This window comes from Macrobrachium nipponense, chromosome 43 (genome assembly GCF_015104395.2).
Source record: "Macrobrachium nipponense isolate FS-2020 chromosome 43, ASM1510439v2, whole genome shotgun sequence".
In the NCBI taxonomy this organism is placed as follows: Eukaryota; Metazoa; Arthropoda; class Malacostraca; order Decapoda; family Palaemonidae; genus Macrobrachium; species Macrobrachium nipponense.
Window position 1 is genome coordinate 6,828,382 of NC_061104.1, and position 25,767 is coordinate 6,854,148.

General features: G+C 42.2%; 1 protein-coding gene across 2 annotated transcripts; it reads left to right on the forward strand.

Annotated features, from left to right (window-relative positions):
* The first annotated feature begins 582 nt into the window (after positions 1-582).
* On the forward strand, positions 583-25,321 carry LOC135214025 (uncharacterized). Of its 2 annotated transcripts, none has more exons than XM_064248138.1 (4): positions 583-735; positions 22,381-22,710; positions 23,793-24,658; positions 24,741-25,321. In XM_064248138.1, exons 3-4 carry the CDS (start codon positions 23,970-23,972, stop codon positions 24,952-24,954), a joined length of 903 nt encoding a protein of 300 aa, XP_064104208.1. In that variant the 5' UTR covers positions 583-735; positions 22,381-22,710; positions 23,793-23,969; the 3' UTR covers positions 24,955-25,321. The 2 variants fall into 2 exon arrangements, with proteins under 2 accessions (XP_064104208.1, XP_064104210.1); XM_064248140.1 differs by having other exon boundaries at positions 22,504-22,710.
* Positions 25,322-25,767: the final 446 nt, after the last annotated feature.

The window sequence follows — 25,767 nt, forward strand, 5'->3', positions numbered from 1 at the left end:
CCCAACATCTCCAGTAGTATGTTCTGCCTCACCTCAAGAATCACCTGCCTCAGCATCTCCAGTACTAGTATGTTCTGCCTCACCTCAAGAATCATCTGCCTCAGCATCTCCAGCAACTTCTGGAGGTTCTTTTTCTCTTCACTAACCTCCCCCAGTCTCTCCAGCACCGCAGCTTCCTCTCCAGTGTGCAAGCCAATCAAACTAATAAAGGTAAGGAATTGTTCTCTCGTTGTTATTGATAGGTATTTACATTAAATCATGTGGTATTTTTCAATGTTCCGACTTACGCTGAAAATCGTGTTACGATGCATCGTAAGAACGGATCAACGTCGTAACTCGAGGACCCCCTGTACCTACTTGCTTGACGAGTCTGTCATTAATTGTATGGTTAATGGTTAAGGTCTCCTAAGGAATAGCATCATGAATCTTTTTATGTTAAAAGACAAAGGAATTGAATACAAAAAAATTGATCTCCCACTAAAACACTGATTTTAGTAAACAGAGTTAGGTATTTGGGAAGCTAATTATATATATTGTTGTTTACTATTGAGTTTCATAAATAATTTTAAATATTTCTTTGCAGTGGCATATCTAATAATGCTGAGACATTGGATGGGAGTGAATTGACTGAAGTTAGCAGCTGTTATTATTCCACTTCCAGTTCTGAAAGTTGTACTCCTTGTTTGTCTCCTGTACATGAAGGGAAGGAAGGAAATGAACACCTGTCACAATTAGGTAAGAGAATGATCTAAGTAGAGTATGGTTTTTTATTAAGACAATGACAAAGTTACATTTGTATATAGAAGGCAATTGTTTGTCCAAGCATTGTTTAGTAGTATGGTTTCTAACAAAAGATATGGGGCAGGCATTTGAACTCTAAAACGTGAATAAAGGCTGTAATGAGTTTTGGAAATTATTGTAGCAGATAGTCCAGGCTGTAATAACATAAGTGCTAGTCTCATGTATGCATATTTAGCACTAAAAGCAGCTCGTAACATTGCTTGAAATGCCATGCAAAGTAATGCGTATCAACTGTAAGGGAAATGCTAATTTTATTTTGTAGGGTTAAAGAGAGAGCTTTTTGATAGAACCCAAGGAGGAAATCATTGGGTTGTAACACATCTTTATTAAAGAAATCTCTAACAAGACAGTAGGTTTGTTAAAGTAGCTTTGTACACACCAGAATGCTTTTTGCAGAACCCTGTCACATTTTTGCAGCAGATTTTTATTTATGATGCCTAAGAGAATGTAGTGTCAGAAATATAGATTTCATATACGTAAGTACATAACTTACCATAGTAATAACATAGCTAGTCTCTAACTCGCATGGCAACTTTAATTCAAAATTCATGCTAGCTCTTCAATTGTTTAGTGTAGGTGACCAGCCCTGCCCACTAATGGGAATACTGTATCGGGAATGACCAAGCATACAGCCTCATTCTGTTTCTGCCAGTGTAATGTAAATATCAGAACTTTGCTGCAGCTTATTTCATTATTTGCCAGTTACCTAACTTGATTTTGGTGAAGTATTATCACTGATTTCATGTAGCCTGTAAGTTTACAGCTTTCAGGATCTGTATGTATTTTATTTTATCAAGATCTGATTCAAGTTTATCATATTTCACTATATGTAGTAGCAAATTTACAATCTATTGATTATCACCTTTACAGAGTAGAGTAATAAAACGTACACATTGCGTACACTACCATCTTTCCTTTGCAGAGAACTGAATAAGTGTAAGGGCAGAATGTTAGTAAGAGAAACTGCTTTATTTTGGTTTTGCTGGGCTTTTGGAAGAGTTGATGTTCTTGACAGCTGAGAATCTGTTCCAAGCGCCCAGGAATGCTCTCCAGTTCCCCAGTTCTTAGCTCCCAAACTACTACCTCACTTGGCGTCCTGCTAGCTTGGCGTCGACTACATCCTGGGAGTACCCAGTGCCTGGCGCCAGCTCTTCCCACATCATATTTTTCTCTCCTGCTATAGCCCTCTTATTTATTATCCACTTGCTCCTGCACCTGGCTCCCTCACTTACTTTCTATGCCATTGCCGGTCTTGTGTCTGGGTTTATAGTAGTTAACCTTGTAAAGGTGAAGTGTTTTGCAGTGGAGGAAGTGGCTTCTTGGCCTTTGATGATCCTAGACAAAGGTCCCTGTCAGACTCTCGTGCACCAGGGAGGAGGCATGCTGGAAGTCCAAGGTAGGTCGGGGTGTTTACACACAGGTAGTCATCCCCCTCATCCCCTCAGTCGAGCCTGTTGTCCAGTCCCAGATGTCGACAGACAGCCACTGAAAGAGCATCTAACTGGAAGTGTAGTGTAGGAAGTGGCTATCTAACCCTTTCAATCTCCTAAACCCAGTCCCTGACAGACTCCCTAGCACCATGGGAGTCAGAAGGGGTTTGCCCCCTGGTAGCTGCCCCACAGTCAAACCTGTTGTCCACAGGTGTCAATGGACAGCCATGGGAAAGTTGTACTGGATGATGTGCTTTCATTGTCATCTAGTCATATGGACTCCAGGTTGGAACAGAAACGTTAATGACATGTTTTCTTATTAATATTCCGTTGAAGAGGCACTTTTCCATTGCTAGTTGTTTTTCAAACGTACAGCTTTTTCTGAATGCCCAGCAGTGTCAGAGTTCCATTTCCTGTCTGTTTGGTGCCAGCCTACTAGTGACTGTCACCAGTTCCTCATTGGCTCTGCACCAGTTCCTTTTAAGAATATACTACTTTTCTTTCTTGAGTGCCAGTTCTGATTGAATAAGGATCAAGACAACCCTGACTTTAAAGTGGCTGGTGACTGTCCCTGATCACTGAACGCAATTCTACAATGTCAGACCAGACAGCCAGCTTACTGCCAGTCTGTTCCAACTTCATTTCTAGTTCAACTCAAGCCGGTGTTGCTTACCTCTTGTTCTGTCTTGTGCTGTCAAGGACAGTTGAGATGTATGTAATTCAGATATTTCTACTATTTTCTTTGGAATCCCAAGAGGAACAGCTCTGGTGCTCTTTTCTACTGAGACAACAGTCTGCCACAAGAATTTCAACTGCTTTTAGACAGTCTGCTAATTGAGTACGTAGTACTCGGAACATTAGGGAATGAGTCTGCTGGGGACTATGTTCTCCTCCGAGATGTTGGTAAAGTCAGACAAACTTTAAAAGCTTTAGAGAGTTTTGCGATTCCTTCTCTCGTTTTAGAAAGTTTTGCGATTCCTTCTCTCGTTTCATCCAGTTCCGAATTTTCCAATGCAGACAGTAAACTCCTTAACTTTTTTAAATGTTGAAGAGGTTAGCCTCGTCTCACAGCTTTCCTGCAGTTTGCTGCACTTCCATCTCTCGTCCTCGTTTCGTCTTCCTTTGGAATGACTTCTCTCCTGAGCGTTCCCCCTGAACATTCCCTTGTTGAAAGGCTTGACCATTTCCCTTGTTGAAAGGCCTTACTGGACCTCCAAGCAGAAGAGTAAGTGCCATACATCTCTGGATCCAACTTCCTGGTGCCTGGTGCCGATCCCCAAATGCCTGATACCTGTACCAGAGCACTCGCAACTACCTTGACAGTAATAAGCTCCCTCTGAATGCCTACCTCTAGCTCGCAGACTATTTTTCTGTTTAGAGAATTGTCTGATGGCAGGGGAAATCATCACTCCTCTTTTGGACAAAGCCACTGGCTGGGTCAGCAACTACAGTGAACCCCTCATATTCACGGGGATGTGTTCCAGACCTCCCTGCAAAAAGCTAAAATTCTACCTGAATATTTTGATAGTTTTATCACAAAGTGCATTTACATAGTCATGAAATTGATAGGAAAACTCATTATTTAGAGAATATTTCTCAGTAAAAATAATCCGAGTAGGTGAATTTTCTGCGAATAATGGGTGGATATGTTCCATAGAGAAACCCGCAAATAGCAGAGTTTATAAATCATGAGAATGCTAATATGGGGATTCACTGTGGTCCACTCAGTTGTCTGTGTGTGTTTGCACAATGATTTGCAAGTTCACTTATTTTCTTGCAAGTCGTAGGGTCATCAGCGAGCTAGCATAGCCAACAGCTCCCGTTTTCTCTGGATTTAGAGAACAAAGTTTAAGACAGAGAGGAACCAGACTTTCCTTTTGTTCATTCTCCAGAGCAAATGGAAGGAAACCTTGGGTATCGCTTCCTTCCACGTCCACATCCAGACTCAAGAGAGTATCCCAGGTCCGTCTAATGAGACAAGATCTTTTAGTTCTGGATTAAGGCTTCAGCCCCTCCAGCTTAAGTCTTCTTGAGCCTTCGCTCCTCTTTGATTTGTCTTCATTATCTGGCCATGAACCTCAATCTTTCCTGTTTTAGTTGTCACTTAAAGGAATGCTTGAAGGTTTTGAATGCTAGTCCGGTTGGGACAGGGACACAGCCAAACACCATCATTTTTCCCAAAGCCTGGATTTTAGTCGGACCCACAATGGCGGCTGTCCAAACTTATTCTGTTGGAAAGTTCCTTCATCCTCTGGCACTCGTCTAAGATTTCCTCTTAACTCCTTGATCTAGGTTGGGAAGCCTGCTTGAGGAACCAGAGAAGTTTCAGGAACGTATCCCCGTAGCAACAAAACATGCACATCATGTCAAGAGAGTTGAAAGATTCGATTAGAGCTTCAGTGCTTCTTGACCCTTGCGCTCTCCTAGACTGTGGTATCCATTTAGACAAGACCAGCCATAATGTTATTACATTAGCAAGGAGAGAGAGACTTTCTCTCTCCATCAACAGCAAGAGAACTTCTGTGGACAGTCAAAATAGTTTTCTAGTCACTCAATTTATTCAGGCCATCTAAAGTTCTGACGGATGAACTGGGGTGTGAAATTTATTCTTACCCCCAAGTGGACCTTGAATCCCTGGGTTTGTCGGGATCCGTGGAATCTGTTGGGCAGGCCAACTTCGGAACCATTTGCCACATTAAGGAACCTTTTTCTTACTCTTGTATTCTCTAGCTCCAGACCCTTAGCATGTCATGAACAGCAGACACCATGCTCCAAGTTCGGTCCACCTGGAACCCTTACATCTTCCCACCCTTTGACATAGACGAGGGAGTGCTGAGCATTTTCAGGCTCATCGCAACGTTACAATGACCCTCTCGGCCCAGTTCTGTCTCCATGCTATATAACTTGTTCCTACACGGTTGGTGTACTTTCCAAGACCCTTCTCCAATCCATGTCTACTCAGTCATCCTCACTGCAAGAGATTCCACCAAAGGTGGTTCGCTCTTTCCCTGACAAACTGCACACTGTCTGAAAGTTTGTCAGAACAAAGGGTGTTTTTCAGGATGTTCTACAGAGGCCATAGCTGAATACAGTTGTCAGTCTTCTAGCTCCGTCTGCCTGATTAAGTGAGCGTGGTTTCCATAGTAGCTCTCTCAGACTCCCTTGTTCCTTCTTTCGAGACATCTGTGACAAAAATTGTTTGCCTCTTTGATCGGAGATCTAGATCTCTTATTCCATCTTTAAGGGGTATTGAGCTACCTTTATCTCCATAACAAAGTTTGCTCATTAACCCTTGAGTCTTTTAGCAAAGTTCCGTTCTTTCTTCCTCCCTTAAGATTTAAGGGAAGAGAGGACATTTTCAACAACTGAAAACAGTGCTCTAAGCACACAGGAGTGCCCTCCAGCTCCTGAGCTCTACCTCTTCTGACTTCCAACTAATCTGGCACCAGCTCATGCTCCAAGTGACTAGGAGTGTCTTCCAGCTCCCAAGTAGATAGCTCAATTGACACCCAGCTTGCTGGGCGCCAACTTAAGCCTGATGCCAACTTGCCCCTCATCTGTGGCTCTGGGGAGAATAGAGAGCTCTCTATCCAGTTGGAGTCTTCAGGCTTTACCTGAGCAGGATCAGAGGACTGTCCGTAACCTTTAGTGTTTTGGTAAGGGCACTTTTTGCCCTTTGATTAAGAGTGTATCATCCTTCTTGCTTTGTTAACCATCGTAGTACTCCTTCATTACCACTTTAGTACAGGCAGTCCCCGGTTATCGGCAGGGGTTCCGTTCCAATGGCTTGATGATAAGCAAAAATCACCGATAACTGAAAATCAGCAATTTATGGCGCTTATGGTGCTGATAACTGGTTAATGATGCCTCTTAGGTATGTATTGACACCATAACTATTATCGGCACCGATAACTGCAAATCGGCCCATTATGGTGCTGAAAATCACCATAGCACACTAGTGCAAACATTTGCAACCCCTCTAGAAACACTGCAAAACCCTGCAAAAGTTTTATGTTTAATTTATTATGGAAGCTTTAAGCTTTAAAGATTTTCTGTATAAAATCTCTGTTAAAAATGTATGATGCATGTACAGTGGAACCTTGACATACAAAAGTCCCAACTTACGAAAAATTCAAGTTATGAAAACAAAGACGAAGATTTTTTTTGCCTGATTCGAAAATAATTCAGGTTACAAAAGGGTGTTATTGTAAAGTCCTGAGATTTGGCCAGACCACCAAGAACAATTTTAAAACTAGCCTATAACTCTGTAGACTCGCCACCATCCTCCCACTCTCCCTTTGGTTCCTGATGCTAGTCACCGCTGTAAGATCCTGTTCTTCTATTGGTCAGCATCTATCCCATCATTCTCTACGTAAAGGCATCGTTCGGCCACTTCGTCACACCAGCGTTATCGTACACACGCAGAATTTGTTCGTTCACATATACGATTTCATTTGTTAACGTAAATTCGTGTTAGTGATTTCGCTTTGTACTAGATCGTGTTGTGTGAAAACTTAGTAACTAAATTACATATAGTCATGGGTCCCAAGAAAGTTGCTGAAGTTCATGTAAAGAAGAGGATGCTTTCTGTGGAGACAAAGATGGAGATAATCAAGAAGTATGAGGCTGGCATGCGGTTGAGTGTGATCGCTAAGGAATAAGGCCAAAATCCGTCGACGATAGGCACCATCCTTAAGCAGAAGGAAGCCATCAAAGCAGCTACACCTTTCAAAGGCGTGACTATTTTGTCCAACAAGAGGAGGCACGTGTATGATGAGATGGAGAGGCTGCTTCTTGTATGGATAAAAGACAAAGAAATCACTGGCGATACGATAACCTAGATGGCAATCTGCCGCAAGGCCAGCGCTATTTTTGGTGATCTGATTGCTCAGGCCAGAGATGACGGAGGAGAAGGGACATTGACGCCAACCCCAGACTTCAAGGCTTCTCGTGGGTGGTTTGAAAAATTTCGGAAACGGACTGGCATCCATTCGGTGGTGGGGCATGGGGAGGCTGCCAGCTCGGATATGAAAGCGGCCAAAGCCTTTATTGAGATGTTCGACGAGATGATCAACGAAGGCGACAGTTCTCAGCAAGTCTTCAATTGTGACGAGACTGGCCTTTTTTGGAAAAAAAATGCCTCATCGGACGTACATCACGGAGGAAGAGAAGAAGCTACCTGGGCATAAGCCTATGAAAGACAGGCTTATGCTCGCACTATGTTCCAACACCAGTGGGGATTGTAAAGTCAAGCCTCTACTTGTCTATTGTTTGGAGACTCCTCGAGCCTTCAAGGCCCACAAAGTGCTAAGGAGAAGCTTCCAGTGATGTGGAGGGCTAATATGAAAGCCTGGGTAACGAGACTTTTGTTCACCGAGTGGGTAAATCTGTGTTTCGGCCCGACAGTGAAGAAAATCTTGGAAGAGAAGCGCCTCCCTGTGAAATGTCTGCTGTTGTTGGACAATGCCCCTGCTCACCCTCCTGGCCTCGAGGAAGATATCCTAGTGGAGTATTCTTTCATCAAGGTTCTTTATCTTCTGCCTAACACCACCCCTCTCCTCCAGCCCATTGACCAGCAAGAGATATCGAACTTCAAGAAGCTGTATAAGAAACATCTTTTCAAGAGATGTTTCAACATCACTGATACCACAAACCTCACCTTGCATGAATTTTGGAAGGAGCATTTCGATATCGTGATATGCATCCAACTATCGATCAAGCCTGGCAGGAGGTTTCGAGGCGAACCTTGAATTCTTTGTGGAGGAAACTGGCCTGATGCCATATCTGCCCGAGACTTCGAGGGATTCGACGTGGGCGAAGCTGATGCAGATTCAGAAACAGATGACGATCCTGAAACTGTTTCGCAACCAGATCTTGACGAGATCGTTGCTCTCGGCAATTCCATGGGGCTGGTCATCGACGAGGACGACATCAATGATCTCGAGGAGCACCAAGAAGAGCTTACGACGGATGACCTGAAGGAGTTGGAGGCCATGCAACGTAACATCGTTCAAGAAGAGTTGTCTAGCAGCAGCAAGGAGGAGGAGGAGGACCCTATGACAACGGCAGAAATTAAGGATGCTCTAGCTGCTTTTCATAAAGTGCAATCATTTGTACAAAAGAGACACCCCAAAAAGACTTACACAGGTCGTATGCTTGCGCAGTTCGATGACGTTTGCCCGAGTCATCTTAGGAACATTGTGAAAAGCAGGCAGAAGCAATCTTCCTTGGATAGTTATTTTTTAGAGGCCCTCAGTAGGAGTAAGCAAACAGGAAGATCCAAGTGATACGAAAAAACAAAGTTGAAAGTGGTGAAGAAATTGAAATTTTGTAAAAAAAAAAAAAAAAAAATGTAAAGTATAAAAAAAGTAAAATAAAAAAAAATGTAAAAATAAATAAAATTTAATTTTAAGTTTTTTTGTAAAGTTAAGGGTTAACCCTTAAACGCCGAAGCGGTGAAAAAAAAAATGTCTCCCGTGTGCCGGAGGTGTTTCAGAGTAAGCGCGGAAGCGGATAAAATATTTTTTTCAAAAAATCACAGCGCGCTTAGATTTCAAGATTAAGAGTTCATTTTTGGCTCCTTTTTTTTGCCATTGGCTGAAGTTTAGTATGCAACTATCAAAAATGAAAAAAATTATCATTATCATATATAAATAATGCGATATATGATAGCGCAAAAACGAAATTTCATATATAATTATATTCAAATCACGCTGTGCGCGAAACGGCTAAAGGTAACAAGTTACTTTTTTTTTCGTTGTAATGTACACTAAATTGCGATCATTTTGGTTTATAACGCATTGTAAAATGATAAAAGCAACACAGAGAAAATATTATCACAAAATAATGCATGAATTCGTAACGCGCGGCCGTAAACAAATATTTTTTTCAAAAATTCACCATAAATCTAAATATTGTCCTAGAGACTTCCAATTCCTTTCAAAATAAAGACAAATGATTGAATATTACTATACTGTAAGAGTATTAGCTTACAAATGCAGTTTTCGACCATATCTGACGAGTTAAAGTTGACCGAATGTCTATTTTTTAAAAATATATATTATTTATATGCAATTATTTTGGAAATAAGAAAAGCTACAACCTTCAAATATTTTTCGTTTTATTCTACATGAAATTGCGCACATTTTTATATATAAAACTCTATGAAATGCCTAATATGAACTGAGCAAATATTCCGAGAATGGGACGTACGCATTTTGGAGATTTGTGGCGGAGAATCCGTGCGCGGAGGGAAGGAAAGTTTTTTTTTTAAATTCACCATAAATCTAAATATTGTGCTAGAGACTTTGAATTTATTTAAAGATGAAGATTAATGACTGAATATTACTAGACTGTTCAGAGTTTTAGCTTACAATTGCGTTTTTCGACCATTTTGGTAGAGTCAAAGTTGACTGAACGTGGTTTTTTTTCTATTTATCGTGATTTATATGCAAATATTTCAAAAATGAGAAAAGCTACAACCTTCAATTATTTATTGTTGTATTCTACATGAAATTGCGCACATTTTCATATATAAAACTTTATGTAACGGCTAATTTAAAATGGTGCAAACATTACCACAATCGCACGTATTATTTTTTCGGAAGAGTTACCGCGCGGACGTAGAGAATGTTATTTTTTCATAAATTCACCATAAATCGAAATATTGTGCTAGAGACTTCCAATTTGTTGCAAAATGAAGGTAAATGCTTGAATATTACTAGAATATAAGCGTTTTAGCTTACAATTGCGTTTTTCGACCATTTCGGTAGAGTCAAATTTGACCGAAGGTTGAAAATTTGTCACTTATCATTTTTTATATGAAAATATTTCAAAATTTATAAAAGCTACAACCATGGGTTGTTTTTAGTTGTATTGTGCATGACATTGCGCACATTTCCATATATAAAACTTTATGAAACGGCTAATTTTAAAATGGTGCAAACATTACCACAACCGCATGTATGATTTTTTTCGGAAGAGACCGCGCGGACGTAAGGAAAAAGTTTTTTCATAAATTCACCATAAATCGAAATATTGTGCTAGAGACTTTCAATTAGTTGCAAAATTAAGGTAAATGATTGAATATTACTAAAATATAAGTGTTTTAGCTTACAATGCCTTTTTTGACCATTTCGGTAGAGTCAAAGTTGACCAAAGGTTGAAATGTTGGCACTTATTGTTATTTATATAAAAATATCTCAAAACTGATAAAAGCTACAATCATGAGTATTTTTTTGTTGTATTCTACATAAAAATGCGCACATTTTCATATATACTGTAATACTCCATGTAACGGCTAATTTAAAATGGTACAAAAATTATGTCAAAGTGACGAAATAATTTCCGAGATGTGTCACAGATACTTTTTAGTGCGGCAAGAAAGAAATTCGCGCTTGCGCGCCTGCGTAACGATTGTAAACAAAACAACACCTCGATCCGTTAACTCCCAGCATTCCCCAAGGCGCGTGATTCAAAAGTTTTCGGCTGGTAGGCCTATAAGTATTTTTCCACGAAATTTAAAAAAAAAAATTTTTGAGTTGACGTATGGTACGTCCATTTGGCATACGGGAGACATTTTGACTCAACGTTTAATACGTCCATTCGGCGTTTAAGGGTTAATGTTTTCTGCCATTTGTTAGTGTTTCGTAAAGTTTAGTGTTAATATTTTCTGCCTTTTTTAATGTGTTTCGTAAAGTTAAGTGTTCATGTTTTCTGCCATTTGTCCTCCTCCACTGTCACCACTTTTGGAGATCGCCTCACTCGAAAGGTAAGGTTCTACATTTTACTACATAGTACGTATGTACGTACGATATTTCTTGTACCATGTACACTAATACACTTTATTTACAGGTACATGTAGTATATGTAGTTTTAAGTTGGGTATTGAATGGTCCAAATTGTTGTATTTCATTGTTTATTGGTCAATTTAGCTTTATAATAAAACTTACTGGGGTGTTTTTGTAGTGCTTGAAACGAATTAGGCAATGTACATGTAAAATGTGGTTCAAGATATGAAAAAATCAGGTTACGAAGGCCGCTTCGGAACGGATTAATTTCGTATCCTTAGGCACTACTGTACTATGATATGAAATTACAGCACATACAGTTAATATACTTTCAGAAGATGTGATCCCATCCACACTTTTTAAAGATGATACCCCTTCAGAGTTATACCTCACATGACTAGCGAAGGACACTCTCTCTCTCTCTCTCTCTCTCTCTCTCTCTCTCTCTCTCTCTCTCTCTCTCTCTCTCTCTCTCTCATTGTTGGCCCTCACACAAGTACATAATTTTAAATGGATTTAATTTTATATTCAACCTCTGCAAACATTATGTACATAATTTTTTCTTTATTTTATTGAATTGTGTAGCTTTGTTATGACTGACTTATGAAGTTTACCTAGTGACCCAAAGAAAAGTTCTTTTATAAAGGAAATTACAGTAACTTTGATTTCATTTAAAAGTTAGCTTAATACTTAAGGAGCGTGATTATGGTCATATTTAGTGTTCAAACTCTAGAAGCAAGCATTTATTAGCATTTTTAGAGACTGTGCCAAACTTATGCGAAACTTCCATTTGCGCAGGATGGTGTGGGTCTGGAACCTAACCTCACGTAAGTTCGGGGTATTACTGTACAGGAAGATGACAAAGATGACTTTTCATACATGATTCAATTGGGGAAATGAGAGAAAATTGGTTGTGTCAAAGTACAAATTTTAGAGTTTAATCTTGGAGATTGATCGATGTAAATGTATGCAATTTTTGTAAGGGTAACTTTGATTTATAGATAATTCTAGTTTACATAGCAAATGAATCCATGTATGAGTCGACTAGAAAGCTGAATCTTGGTCACAAAATCCAAGGATATTGCAAGACCCCCTGAGGTGGGAATGAGATAAGTCACCAGAAAGGGTAAGGAATTCGCTGATCAGTTTAGAGAAGGTGAGAGCAGTCAGTAGCCCAGTCTTGAGGATCAAATCCAGAAAGAAAACAAAAACACCAAAAGCGAGGTTCATAAGGAGGCCAGGCAAGGTGGTGCAGCATCATTCTCAACTGGAGATTATCAGAAGCCCATTTAATAGACTGACCAAAAAGATGAAAGTAGGTTGGAAATATTCTTAAAATGTGTTGGAGGAACTATGGTGAGAGGTTTGAGCAATAAAGCTTTTTAAGAGCCAGGAGAGAACTTTATGGTGTTATTCATCAATAGAAAGAAAGCATCTGTCATGGGAACAGCAACCTAAAATGGTTTGAGAACTCTGTTGTTCTCGCCAAGCTGTGAAAATCGTCCTCTTTGCCTGGTAAATGAATAGTTTCTGTTGTGTCTTCATAAAAGCCATTGACTGAGTAACCAACATGTATGAAGATGGCAGTAACTATGGATGAATGTGACACAGATGAAAGTGTGTAGATCTCCAGAACATTCCTGTCAATGGGAGGAAGCCTTGGACAGTCTGCAACAAGATCCAGGTGGTCTGGGAACCACTCCTACTATGTCCAAAAAGGGGAAGATGAGTTGTATAAGTGTTGTTAATATTTTCTCTAATACTATGTCTTAGCAGTCCGAATACATCAGGCCTTCCCATGACTTGCTTGGTGTCTAATGCCCAAACCTCTGGTTCCAGCTGTGTAGAGCTATATAGTTAGTCTCTTGCAAACAGATTTCGGCAAGGGCATCCCTGACATTTGCTACAGGACATTGTAGATGTTTGAGTGAACAGAAAATGGTAGGTTGAGACTGAAGATGGTTGACATCTCAACTGCATATTAATGACCAATAGAGGAATCCCCATCAGACAAGACTAGAAACTTTAGTGTGGTAAGGCATTGTAGAATTATGAACTGCAGTTCTAGAAGGACTAGTGTTATACACACACTGCTGAATGCACAAGAACCAGTAACTGACACGCTGATCCACACTTGCACACACGTAATACACGTACGTATAGGTCTTAGTGCAAAGACAACATACATGACTACATGAATTACCATCCCAACTCACACAGGTATGCTAAGTTGTGAAAGTCTTCCTCAAAAGCTACCAGAAGAATAGTGTACCAAAAGAAATACACTATCACAATAAAAATACAAAATGACTTTATACTTGGCAATGAAAAAAATAGAGGCAGTACGAAATGCAGAGCTGAGACAGAAACCGAAAACCTGAAGTCACCATTAATGTGAAATGGAGCAAAAGGAAAATAAGGACTAAGCAAGGGATAAAAATTACTCTATACAGCTCATTTTAAATCTGGGCAAATGTAACAACGCAAGCAAGAATTACATAGTGAGTGGAATTATGCAGCAACACTGAAGTTTTTCAGTGAGTTGAATTATTTGAATGATGAAATATCTGTGTAACCAAGAGCAAGGCCTTAATGATTAGTTTTTTGTAAGAACTAATATAACTGTCCTCTTGGCTTAAGGATTCGTGTTTAAAATGGAGGTTCTTGGGGAAATAGTGCCTTGTTTCACAAAGCTAGAATATATCATATAGAAATGAACATGCTTAAAATGAAATGGAAAAATATTATGCTGGAGAACAGATGGTAAACCAGGGGTATGCCATGCATAGTTCTTTGAATGAAAATAAACATTGTGACCTGTATTTCAACAGAGGGGTATTCTAAATAAAATTCAGTACATAAATCATCTTGAAAGGATAGTTAAAGCACACTACACAAGGCAAGCATTAAAAGCTGAGAACAAGGGGAGAGTGTAAAGAAACAGTTCTTTATCCTGTACATAGGTGGTATTAGTTTTTTGTAATATTGCTTTGAATTGTGCTTTTGAATACTGCAGTGAACAGGGAATGTTGTTTAGGACCTGGCCTTTGTTCATACGCAAACAAACCTGAGGTCTTAACAATAGGATAATTTCTAGCACCTAGCTAGATCCGGTTGAAAAACAGATGAAAGCAAGGAATCTTGTGATATCTGGTAACGCATGTGTAGATCGGGTGAAGAGTGGTCGAGGACCACTCACTTACGCCACCGTGTCAGACTTTTCTTTAACCACCTGGGCGAGAGTCATGCTCAACCTCTCTTGGCCTTTACCTGGTTCATTACCCATTTCGCTTGTGTTGGGTGTGTGCGTGTGTGTGTTTGGGTGATATTATGGCTGCTTCTGCTCATTCTCGACCTCGTCAACGTGTGTGCCCTGGAATTCCAGGTTTTCCGTGTTCTCGTTTTTTGGCTTTGGCGGCGACCGATCCCCACATCACGTGTAGCAGGTGTCCGCTCTAATTTTTGTACTATAATGAATCCTTGCACAGAATACCGGGCATGGCCTAAAGAGCAGTGGAAGTCGTTATATAGCAAGAGAGAGCATCGGAGGGTTTCTACTCTTCCTTCATGGGAAGTTTTTTCGCTTCTTCCCAATGCTTTGTCTCCTGCAGTATTCACCCCCCATAGTAGCGTTGTTCCTGTTTCTCCTTCCTTTTCTTCCATTGATTCGTCGCTGGAAGTATCGGGAGGCTACCAGGCTGATGTTTATATGTCGCCCTTTTTCTTCGGGAGTTAATTTGATTCTCGGGAAGGGGAGGCTTTTTTATCATTCTCATTTATTCCAAGAGTCGGAGGCGTCCAAGATGGCGGCGATTTGGAAGACGCTCAGGTTAGGGGGTCCCCCGTCCTTAGAGGGGTTGCTTGCACACTTTATGGAGGCTTGCTACCCCCTCCTCAGGCTAGCCAGGCCATCCCCCCCTCCTCCCGGCCTCATCTTCGTGGGTAGCCAAGGTCAGCCATCTTGTATTGCTCCGCTGCTACTTCTTCAATTCGGAGGGAAGCCGTGGCGTCAGCCCCGTTGATGAGATCACGGGATCTGTCGTTGTGTATTCCTCCGCCAGTGGCGTCTGATTCCCCTTCACACGGAGGGGAAGCTGTGACGTCATCACCACTTGTGACGTCGCTCCCATTGATGACGTCACTCCCAGTCTTCTCCTCTGCACTGCATCTCTCAGCTGTGACGTCATCCCTGCCACCCAGTTCGCTATATCTCCCTTCCATGTCATCAGAGACTTATCTTGCAGATCAGTCTGAGGTTATATGCCAGGCAGTGCTTGAGATATTGGACTCTATTTTGGATAAGTTGGCTGCCTTGTCAGTTGGGAGGACTGGAAGGAAATATGTTGCTTCGTCCCCGCCTCCTGCGAAGAGATCGCCTAAGAACCAGTGCTGTCTTCCTCTCCGTCTTCCCCCTCTATGCCACGTTGGCGTATCAAGCGTTGGAAGGCTAAGGACTTTGCTCTTCGCCTACGAGGGAGGAACAACGTGGACATGTTCTCGAGAGTGTTGGTGTTTCGGAGAGTGTTAGTGTTTCTTCCCTTGTGCAATCTGCAGTGGCTGCTGCGTTGTCAGCATCGAATCGCGGGCGTATTGTAACCTCCCCCATCCGTGCACATCACGAGTGTGTTGCAACCTTCCCCGTCCATGCACATCGCGAGTGTTGCAACCTCCCCTGTCCGTGCACATGATGCAAGTGCTCCTTCTTCTCCAAGGCCTATTTGTCACAGTCAGGATCTCAAGGCGCCTGTCAAGAGGTCGAAGGTGATGAGCTCAGAGTTGGTGCAGCAGGAGTGTTTGCCTGCCCCTCTCACTGGTGCTTCCAAGTGTTCGACTCTGGGGGATTCTCCTTCGATCTCGAGTGTTCGGGATTCCTCTCCAACTCACGTTCGTACGTCTGCCACGCCCGTGACCATTCATGGACATGTTAATGAGCCATCTGTTGGAGGAGTACATAGTGATGTTCCTATACTCGGTTTTTTTCCATCTGTCCAGCCGCCTGTGGTGTTTGTGTATGGTAACACTGCGTCCGGGGCTTTAGATAGTCACATTCAGCTTACATTCAACAACAATAATAACTATATCCTATTTCGAATATTTACGGTGTAATTCGCATACAGTAAATTATTAAAACGCTTTTCAGTTGCAAATGTACACCCAAATATCCTTTTATTTACCTAAAATTTACACATAGCGTAATTATTTAAAGCCAAGGAAGCAGTGTTACCATGTGAAAACAACACAGGCGGATGGACAGATGAAAAAAAAGAGTATAGTGTTAGTGGTTTCGTCTCGGGGTCCAACGCGTGGACCCAGCCCAGACAGGTTAGTTGGTGTTTCAGGCTGTTTGGCTGCTGATCCTTTCATTAATTTTAATGGGGAAGGTGCCCTAGAGGAGCCCACACATTCTTCTCATCGTTGGTCTCCGTTGCTGGAGGAGCCTACACATTCTTCTTGTTGTCGGTCTCCGTTGCTGGAGCAGGAGGAGGGAGACACGCAAGAGTTTTTGTCTTCCTTTTCAGAAGTTGTTGATCTCCTTCGTGGATTCAACAATTTGGAAAGGAGGACTCAGGCTCGGTCGTCTTACAATCCTTCTTACTGGGAAGCCTTGGTGGGAGCTACACAGAATCCCAAATTATCTCTTCAGCTTCCCTTGCCGAGGCATGTCCAGTCGGTCTTGCATAACGCCTGTTTCGGACCAGGACGGTTCGCTTCGCTCTACGGGCTCTGCCTAGCTACTACTCCCACCTCTCACGAGACATAAGAAGTACTATGCTATGAACTCTGCATTTTTGATCTCGCTCCATCTTAGCCCAGACGTCATTCGCCAGAAGCCGGGATTGACTTTGGAGCAGGTGAGGTCAGTGGCTCCGTCCTTGTCTCCGCAAGATGCCTCAGCATTGGAATCTATGGCAGCCTCCGTGTTGCAGACAGTTTCTTGGGTGGACTTCTGGTCTGTGGTCATTGCCAAGATAGCCTCTGACAGGTCCCCAGAAGGGTTGGTGAGTGCATCCTCGCTTGCCAGTCTGTTGCAGTCTGGAGGCAAGGCGTTTTCGTATATGGCTCACCTCTGTGTTAATTTATGGGCTAACCTTCTTCTGATTAGAAGAGACACGGCTTTGTCTAGGATGGAGAGATCAGTTGACATGGAGTCTTTGGTGGCATTGATGAACGGAGATCTGTTGGAGTCCCAATTTTTGTTTTCTCGGACAGAGCTTGAGAATGCGATAGACCGGCGCCGGGCTGACACCAAAGACAGACTGGTGCACCAGGCCGTGTCTAAGTCGGAGTCTCGTCCTCGGAGACGTCCGGCTCCTCCTCTCCCCCTGTCCAGCAGCAGTCAAGGAGATCGTCACCTGGTAGGCCGTCGAGGAATTCGAGTTCGGCAGGGCCTTCCTGTTCGACTCAGCCTAGGTCAGAGGATCAACGCCCCTTTTGCTCTTGATCCTTAAGCCAAGAAGGGGCCTAAGGAGCAGAGGTAAAGGGGGTCGTCAGTAGGTTAGGCGCCTCTCCCTCTCCTGCGCCACGGGTGGGGGGTTGCTTGGCTGGCCATTGGGCCAAGTGGCAGAGTTATGGGGCGGAGAAGTGGATGGTAGATATCCTTCGGGTGGGGGTACCTACTGCCGTTCAACTTCTCTCCTCCTCTGTCGGACAAGCCGCAGCTCAGGAAAGCATATCCTTCAGATTCTCTAAAGTTCTTGGCTCTTCGAGAGGAAGTGCAGAAGATGCTGGACAAGGATGCGATAGAGGAAGTGGTGCGTCCGTCTCCGGGGTTTTACAGTCACATCATCTTGGTGCCCAAGGCGTCGGGAGGATGGGGACCTGTGATCGACTTATCCACCTTGAATCACTTCATCAGGAAGACACGGTTCAAGATGGAGACCCCACGTTCGGTGTTGGCAGCCATGAGGGAAGGTGACTTTATGCTGTCGATAGACTTAAGGGATGCATACTTCTAAATCCCTGTTCATCCGACGTCCAGAAAGTTCCTTCACTTCTCTCTTGGGGACAAGGTCTTCGAGTTCAAGTCTTGTGCTTCGGACTGACAACAGCCCCTCAAGTGTTCACAAGGGTCTTCTCTCTTGTGTCAAGTTAAGCCCATGCTCAGGGGATCCGTTTGCTGAGGTACCTCGACGACTGGTTGGTCTTGGCAGTTTCCAGGGAAAAGCTGCTGCAGGACAGGGATCGTCTACTTCGGATTCTGTCTGGAACTTGGCATCGAAGTCAACCAGGAAAAGTCGAACCTCATACCCACCCAGTCAAAGGATGCTCTATCTGGGCATGGTCATTGATACGACAGTGGCAAAAGTTTTCCCGTCGGATCAGAGATTGGAGAAGTTGCGGGTGGTGGCGCGTGACTTCCTGTCAGAACCACATCAGTCAGCTCATCAGTGGCAGGTTCTTCTGAGAGTGTTGTCTTCCTTGGAGAAGCTGGTCCCTCATAGGCGTCTTCATCTTCGGTCTCTGCAATGGAGACTGGGAGGATTCTGGTCTCCGATGGGGTACTCGCCCGTTAATGGTTCCTCTGTCTTTGGAAGTAAGAGAAGACCTTTGTTGGTGGTTGGACAACCAGAATCTTTCGAAGGGTTTCCCTCTGTGTTCTCTTCCACTGGGCTTCCTTCTGTTCTCAGACGCCTCCCTCGCAGGTTGGGGCCTCATTTAGGCAGCCTCATCGCTTCAGGAGTTTGGAGGACAAGCAGCAACATATCAATGTCTTGGAGTTGAAGGCAGCCTTCCTGGGTCTGAAGGAGTTCCAGGAGAAGGTAGAAGGCCATTCTGTTGTTCTCACGTCGGACAACACCACGGTGGTGTCGAGGCTCACCAGTGGGCGGTCAGCAATTCGGTAGAGCTCTAAGCCAGGTATATCCCAGGCAAATGGAATGTGGTCGCAGACAAACTCAGTCGTCAGGGTCAGATCCTAGGCACAAAGTGGTCCCTTCATTAAGTGGTAGCAGACAAGCTTTTCCAGATTTGGGGGAGACCCATGCTGGACCTTTTTGCGACTCACGTCAACAGGAAGCTGGAGATATTCAGGTCAGTGGTCTCAGATCCTTTAGCATTGGCAGAGTGTTACGAACCGAGAGAGGTCCGCTCCAAGTTCGTTATAATGATAAACAAAAAGAATTCAACACCAACAGTCGAAACTGGGGATACGAATATAGAAAGAAACACTAACACAACAAAGGTTTATTTACAAGCTTACTAACAAAGATAAATGCAGAATGGTATCTCCTATTTACATAAAGAAGGTAAAATCTTACAATGCGTGAACTGGGGAAGAAGTGAGGTAATTCAAATATTTGCTGGCCAGTTTTGCGACTCGAAGCGTGGCTTCACAAAAGGAGAACAGCGATTGCAGACTTCTTCTTGACTCCGTATTGCAGAATATAATGTCTATTCTTGATACTTGAAGGGTAGGAACTTCTCTAAACCTCTTGCAGAACGTTTCTTCTCTGAAGTCTTGCTCTACGTCGAAATGCCTTAGTCGTCCACTCCCAGACGACTTGACCAGATCCTGATTAAACTTTCGAGCGCCTTTTTCTCTCTGATCCTTCGTTGGTTCCTTCTTCTCTTATCTCTCTCTGACGCTCTCTGCTGCTAATCTCTCACTGATAATCTAATCTGTGCTCTTACTGATGATCTCTTACTCTGTGACTAACTGATGATCTGCCTTCTCCTACTTCGGCCATCGTATTTATACGGCATTCTGGGGGCGGGGCCTGCAGGGGAGGCGGAGCACGACGTCACAGACTCCCGAGATTACCGGAACGATTTAGAAGTATCTAGATGAGGTATTGCATCAGAAATCGCGGCGTTTCTCACGTCACGTCAGCGCCTGTCAAGTTCCACAAAACTCCTGCCGATTCTAGAACCATCATGAGAACAGGCACCTCCAACTCATGCGCGAATGCCTTCTTGCTGCAGAACTTCTCGAAGATGCGTTTTCCTTTCCTTTAACTTGAAATTACTTGCTATGAAGCAATTACCATGACACAGAGGGTGCATTCCAACATCCCTGGGACAACCTGGAGGTGTATGCCTTCCTCCGTTTTGTTTGATCCGTCAAGTTCTGAACAGGCTAATGAGTTCGGATGACTTTGGTAGCCCCTCTGTGGCCTAAGGTGGAATGGTTCCCAGATCTGCTGTCGTCGTTGTTGGAGGTTCTGAGGGAGATTCCCCCTTTGTGACAACTCCTGTGTCAGTCCCATGCGGAAAGGTTCCACCAGTCAGTAGAATCCCTGTCTCTTCACAGTTGGAGGCTATCAAGTATCTCCTCCAAGCGAGAGGCTTTTCTCAGAGAACAGGGCATATGGTCCAGCAGTCTCAGAAAGTCGACCTCCACGGTTTACCAAGGCAAATAGGCGATCTACTGTGATTGGTGTCGTAAACAGGGTTTTTGTCCACTCGCAACCTCTATTCAGCGAATAGCAGACTTTTTAACCTTCCTCAGAGACGAGAAACGTTTGTCCGTTTCTGCCATTAGAGGCTACAGGGCAACCGTGAGTTTGGTGTTAAGCCTTAAAGGTATCGACATCTCCTCTTCCTGGGAACTTTCCTAGCTAGTTACAGGGTTTGAGCAGTCAAGTTCTCCTAGAGAGCTCAAGCCTCCGACGTGGGATTTTTCCTTGGTTCTCAAGAGCTTCACTAAGAGTCCATATGAGCCCTTGCGTCGCTCATCTGACAGGAACTTGACGCTCAAGACAGTTTTCCTTCTGGCCTTGGCATCTTCCAAGAGGATAGGAGAGCTCCACAGTCTGAGCTATCAGGTGAAGCCCACCAGGGGTTGGGGGTTGGTGTCCTTCGAATTTGTCCCAGAATTCGTGGCCAAAACCCAAAATCCCTCTGTGCACGATGACAGGTTCACTCCATTTTCCATTCCATCACTGAATGACTTTGTGGGTGGTGATGCTCAAAAGCTTTTGTTGTGCCCTGTCCAGGTCCTGCATTGCTATCTTAAAAGGACTCGGCACTTTAGACCAGGCTGCCGCAGACTTTTTGTTAGCACAGGCATACTTGACTCTTGATGATTCCATCACCATGTCTGTGCAGGCTAGAGCGCATGACGTTAGGGGTAGTATTGGTCCCTCTCTGGCTTTCAAAAAGAACTTGGCTGTACATAGAGTGCTGAGCGCTGGTACTTGGTTACACCAGTCTACGTTCACCTCTATCTATCTAAAGGATGTTGCCCACAGATCTGCGGACACGTTTTCCCTGGGTCCTGCGGTGCTGCCCAACAGGTTGTGTAACTCATAGTTGCCCTTAACAGGGTACTTTTGTATTTTACCCAAGATGATTGTGTGGATGAGAGAATGAGTGAGTTGGCTGGTCTCCTACTTTCTCTTGTACCTTTCCTTCTTCCTTCGGGCAAGTTAAGGAATAGACACGTCATTCGCTGGACTGGTCTGAAAGAGGTGAGTAAGATAGTCATACTGATAGTGTGGTCTCGTAGTATACAAATATCAAACCCTCTATTCGATAGCATATGCTCCACTCCTTGGCAAAGAGGAGTTGGGAGTAGTACAAACCCTGGTGTATTGGTTTGCTATTGGACAGTCAAAGTTTCTCTTTGGTTCCCTATACAATGGTCCTCCCATATATCATTGTACATCACTCAGGGTCTGAGTGGTTAGATATCAATTTATCTAGCTTTTCATCGGGCTTCAGTCCCTCTCCAGAAGTCATTTCTTCTGAAAGCTGGACTGGTGGGTAAGCCCCCAGCCAGTTTAGGATGCCTTGTACCTCCCTCCAAGTATAAGTCTATCCGATTGTTAAGACTGAAGGTTTGTTTGCGTATGAACAGATGACAAATTTTCTAAGACAAGTTGTATTTTTCATAGCTACAAACCTGAGGTCTTAACATTATACTGCCCGCCTCTAGCCGCCCCTCTGTGTGTTAAGACATCCCAAGTTGGGAAGACTGACGCGGTGGCGTAGGTGAGTGGTCCTTGACCACTCTTCACCCAATCTACTCATGCGTTGCCAGATATCACAAGATTCATTGCTTTCATCTGTTTTTTAACTGGATCCAGCTAAGTGCTAGAAATTATACTATTGTTAAGACCTTAGGTTCATAGCTGTGAAAAATACAAATTGTCTTAGAAAATTTGTCTTATTTATTTTTTTTTTCTTTTTAATACGTGCTGTAATCTTTTGGATACAAATTGTATGAATGTTTGAATTCTGGTAGAGTACTTCATGTAGGTAGCTGTATCTTCCTGTTTTCTTTGTGGGCTAATGAGCAAATGTTCTGTATTTTAGAAGTGGTACTGTACAGTGTTTTCTTTATTAGAAATTAGTTCATGGTACTAAAATTCAATTTGATATGCATTATTAATTTTTATATTTTCCTGCTTTTTTTTCAGTACGAGTCCTTAGGGACGAGATGCATCAGTCTTATCTTGATTATATAACTGTCAGGAGAATGCTAGCACTAGCCAACAGTAGAATTCGTGGTCCATTAACTGGCATGCCTGGCATGATTCCAGGTGTTAATGATGTAGGGTTAGGTGGAGCACCACAGATGTCAAGTGCTAACAACCCTGTGAAGTTTGGATGCAGTGCTGCTGCCAGAAATGAGGATGGAAGTGGTAGCAGATCAGATGGACCTGCAAATGGTGCTGCTGAAGGTTTGGGGCGCTTATCATTTGGAGGATCTTTCAATGGGTTTCCACCTTTCCCAAACTTTCCTCTAGGTAAGTGCTCGGTAAAAATGTTGTCAAGAGCTTCATGTCAGTGATCAAGAATCATAGACTGGTCCAAAGCTGTTTGGAAGATAAAGTTCCATGAAAATAGTAGTGTGGATAGGAAACAGCATGTCTCTTGGCTTATTATGTATGATAGTCATAAACTGATTACTTCAGTTTGTAGTTAATGAAACGTAGTTACCAAGCAGACAAATGTTCACATGAACTAAGTCATTCCTTCACTATTGTTATCTTTCCCATAATTGGCACCCTTGTTGTTCAGGGTATAATTGGCAACTGTTATTCAGGTAGGTCTTTGGGACCAGAAGTTGGGGTCTAATTCTGATTGCCTGTATTCATTGGGCAGTCTCATCTGTCCTTGATTTTTTTTTTTTTTTGGCAAACAAGAACCAGCAAAGTTTCTTTATCATTATTTTCCTTATACAATATGCATTCTGTATTGACTTCTATTCCAACTTACTGCTCGGCTCTTCTAACTGCTGCTGTACTATTTGTGTACCTAGGTTAACTCTGGAGTTCATATTTTAATCCAAAAATGAGAGTGGTGTTGGTCTTGTCAACCACCTAGTAATGTTTGGACCCGAGATATCAGTATGCTAGTCATTAGGGGTGGGATTACAACTGACTCATTGATTCCTGGGATGGGCAGGCTCTGGGGAGACTCCAGCATTCTGTTCATTTTGCCCTTCAAGATAATATGATTGGGAATGATTGTAGCATCAAGGCAAAGATGCTGTGAAGAACCTGTAGTACATTTACTGGTACAGAATGTGTATAGTGTCAGGTGAAGAAAAGTTGTGTTTAAGGAAATTAAAGGAGAAACATATGTTGCTGATTGCAATGCTAATTGGGTGAAAATTCAGTATTGTAGATAAGAATTACTTTGATCCCAGTGTTGTGGCTTTCTGCAAGAGGTTTCCAGAAATCATTTCATATTATAGACTTAAGTCACCTCAGTTATGTAGTCCTGAGAAAAATTAACTTTAAATCTGACTGATTTAAGTAGCTTTTCTCTCGAAAGAATTTTTAATTATAGTTTTAAAAGTTATCCTGGTACGATTTATTTTCAGGTGCTGGATCAGGATTTGGAAAAAGTGGCTTCCCTGGACCCATTGATTTCTTTCAGTCTCGTTTAAGACAGGCACGAAATGAACCTTACAGTGTACCTTCAAGTAGGGAAAGATATTTGAGGCAGCCACATGACCAAATGACTCCTGGGATATGCTGCAAATTTGTTTCCAAGTGCAATGGTAAATGCAGCCATTCGCAATGCAGTTAATTTGTCCATATCTTCCATTGGAAATTTTAGTACCAGAGGTTTGGCAAGTGATATGAGTTTATATACAGATCCAACAGTAGCAGTTGGAGTTAATGTTACTGTTGCCTCACCATCAGAAAGAAATGTTAATGCAAATGAAACTATAAACACTGTAAATGATGAAACTAACAATCCAGTCAGCAGGAATGATCTAATTCCTAGTGTTAGTGTTGCAGTGGATTTGACAAGAGAAGCAATTACTTCAACTAATGCCCAAGATACTAATGATGCAGCTACAGAGGCATCTGATAATATTAGTGTCAAGCCAATTGGTGAAGACCGTAAAGAAAATAACCCTAGTACTGAACATGGTGATGCATGGAATAGCTCAAATAGTGTGGCCAATGGTCATGCAGTTAATGGTATCGAAGCTGTTCAGAATACTGGAGCAACATCCAATTTTGTTTCAGGACCTGCTGCTTTACCTGACATTGTAAGATTTATCAGTTCACCTAGTGAATTCAACATGACTAATACTACAGCAGCTACAAATCTGAGAAGAGGAATGACAATTGGAGCTTCTGGAGGTGAAGTTAACTTTGCTAATGAAACAGCAACTGCTAATCCAACAGCAGGAATGTCATCAAGTGCTTCTGGAGGCCCTAAACTTCAGTCAGGGTAAGCAATGCAATTTTTAAATTTTTTAAATTGTTATTATATTTAAATTTCATTTTGTTTATATTTTACATTCCTGTTGCAGGTCAGTTTCTGGAAACCAACAGCATATGTTCCAGCAACTTAATTCACGTCTGTGCCGTTGCGTGCTTTGTGAATTTGTAACAAGGGATATGAATGTTTTGATGGAGCACATAGATTCTCACTTTCCTGTGAGGACTTACATGTGCATCCATTGCACATGTTTGTTCAGTGGACCACAAGAACTTCAGGAGCACAGTTGCCCATTTAGGCATTGATAGTTTGCAGTGGAAGAGCAAGTGCAAATGTTCCTAGACTAATTAGTTTGTTGACCTTGGAGATATGTGCCTCAACAGTAACATTTTTCTTATTTTTATTCTTGGAAAAACTGACTATCTGTTATTCCATACAACCAGTTATGAGTGTATAGTACCTATGCAAATAAAAAAATTTTCAGATATGTACCTGGACAGTGTCTGTTTTTAAAGGAAAAAAAATCATATTTATTGAAAAAATAGCTTTTGTTTATAGATGGTATATTTTACATTGTTTTTGATGTAAGGTATATTTTACATTGTTCTTGATGTAATTTTTTTAAAAAGTACTGAAGGCTATTTTATGTAATGTATTAAAAAGCAGTCCTCGGCACAATTTTCATTTATCCTTTATGTACATGTTATAAGATGGTGTTTATTGATTATAAATAAATATTGAACACTTCTTGTAAGTGCTGACTGCTATCATTGGTTTAGTATATATATATGTAGAAGCCTATTCTTGCTAGAGTTTTCTGGTGATGCAATTTTTTTGTATAAGCAGTATATATCATATTAAGGAAATTCATAGCATTAACAAATTTGGGTGGGATTTTGGCAGAGAATTCAATCCATTGGGGCGCTTTTAGCTACAGTAGTTATTCTTGTTTCATTACATGTTAGTTTGTTACAGAAGACATATTGTAAATTTCTTTTGTGACAAAATGTGCATTGGCTGAGTAAGATTGTGTGCAGGAACATTTAAATCTCCCAGTGAGAGCATGCTTGTAGATGCTGGTGAGATACCTCTGGATCTTCATTACCAGTGTCTGCCGA

Bases quoted from the DNA above. Each gene is read 5' to 3' on its own strand.
- LOC135214025 (XM_064248138.1), top strand. From the start codon at position 23,970: ATGGTAAATGCAGCCATTCGCAATGCAGTTAATTTGTCCATATCTTCC. The intron at 24,659-24,740 runs GTAAGCAATGCA...TTCCTGTTGCAG, and splicing joins GGCCCTAAACTTCAGTCAGG to GTCAGTTTCTGGAAACCAAC.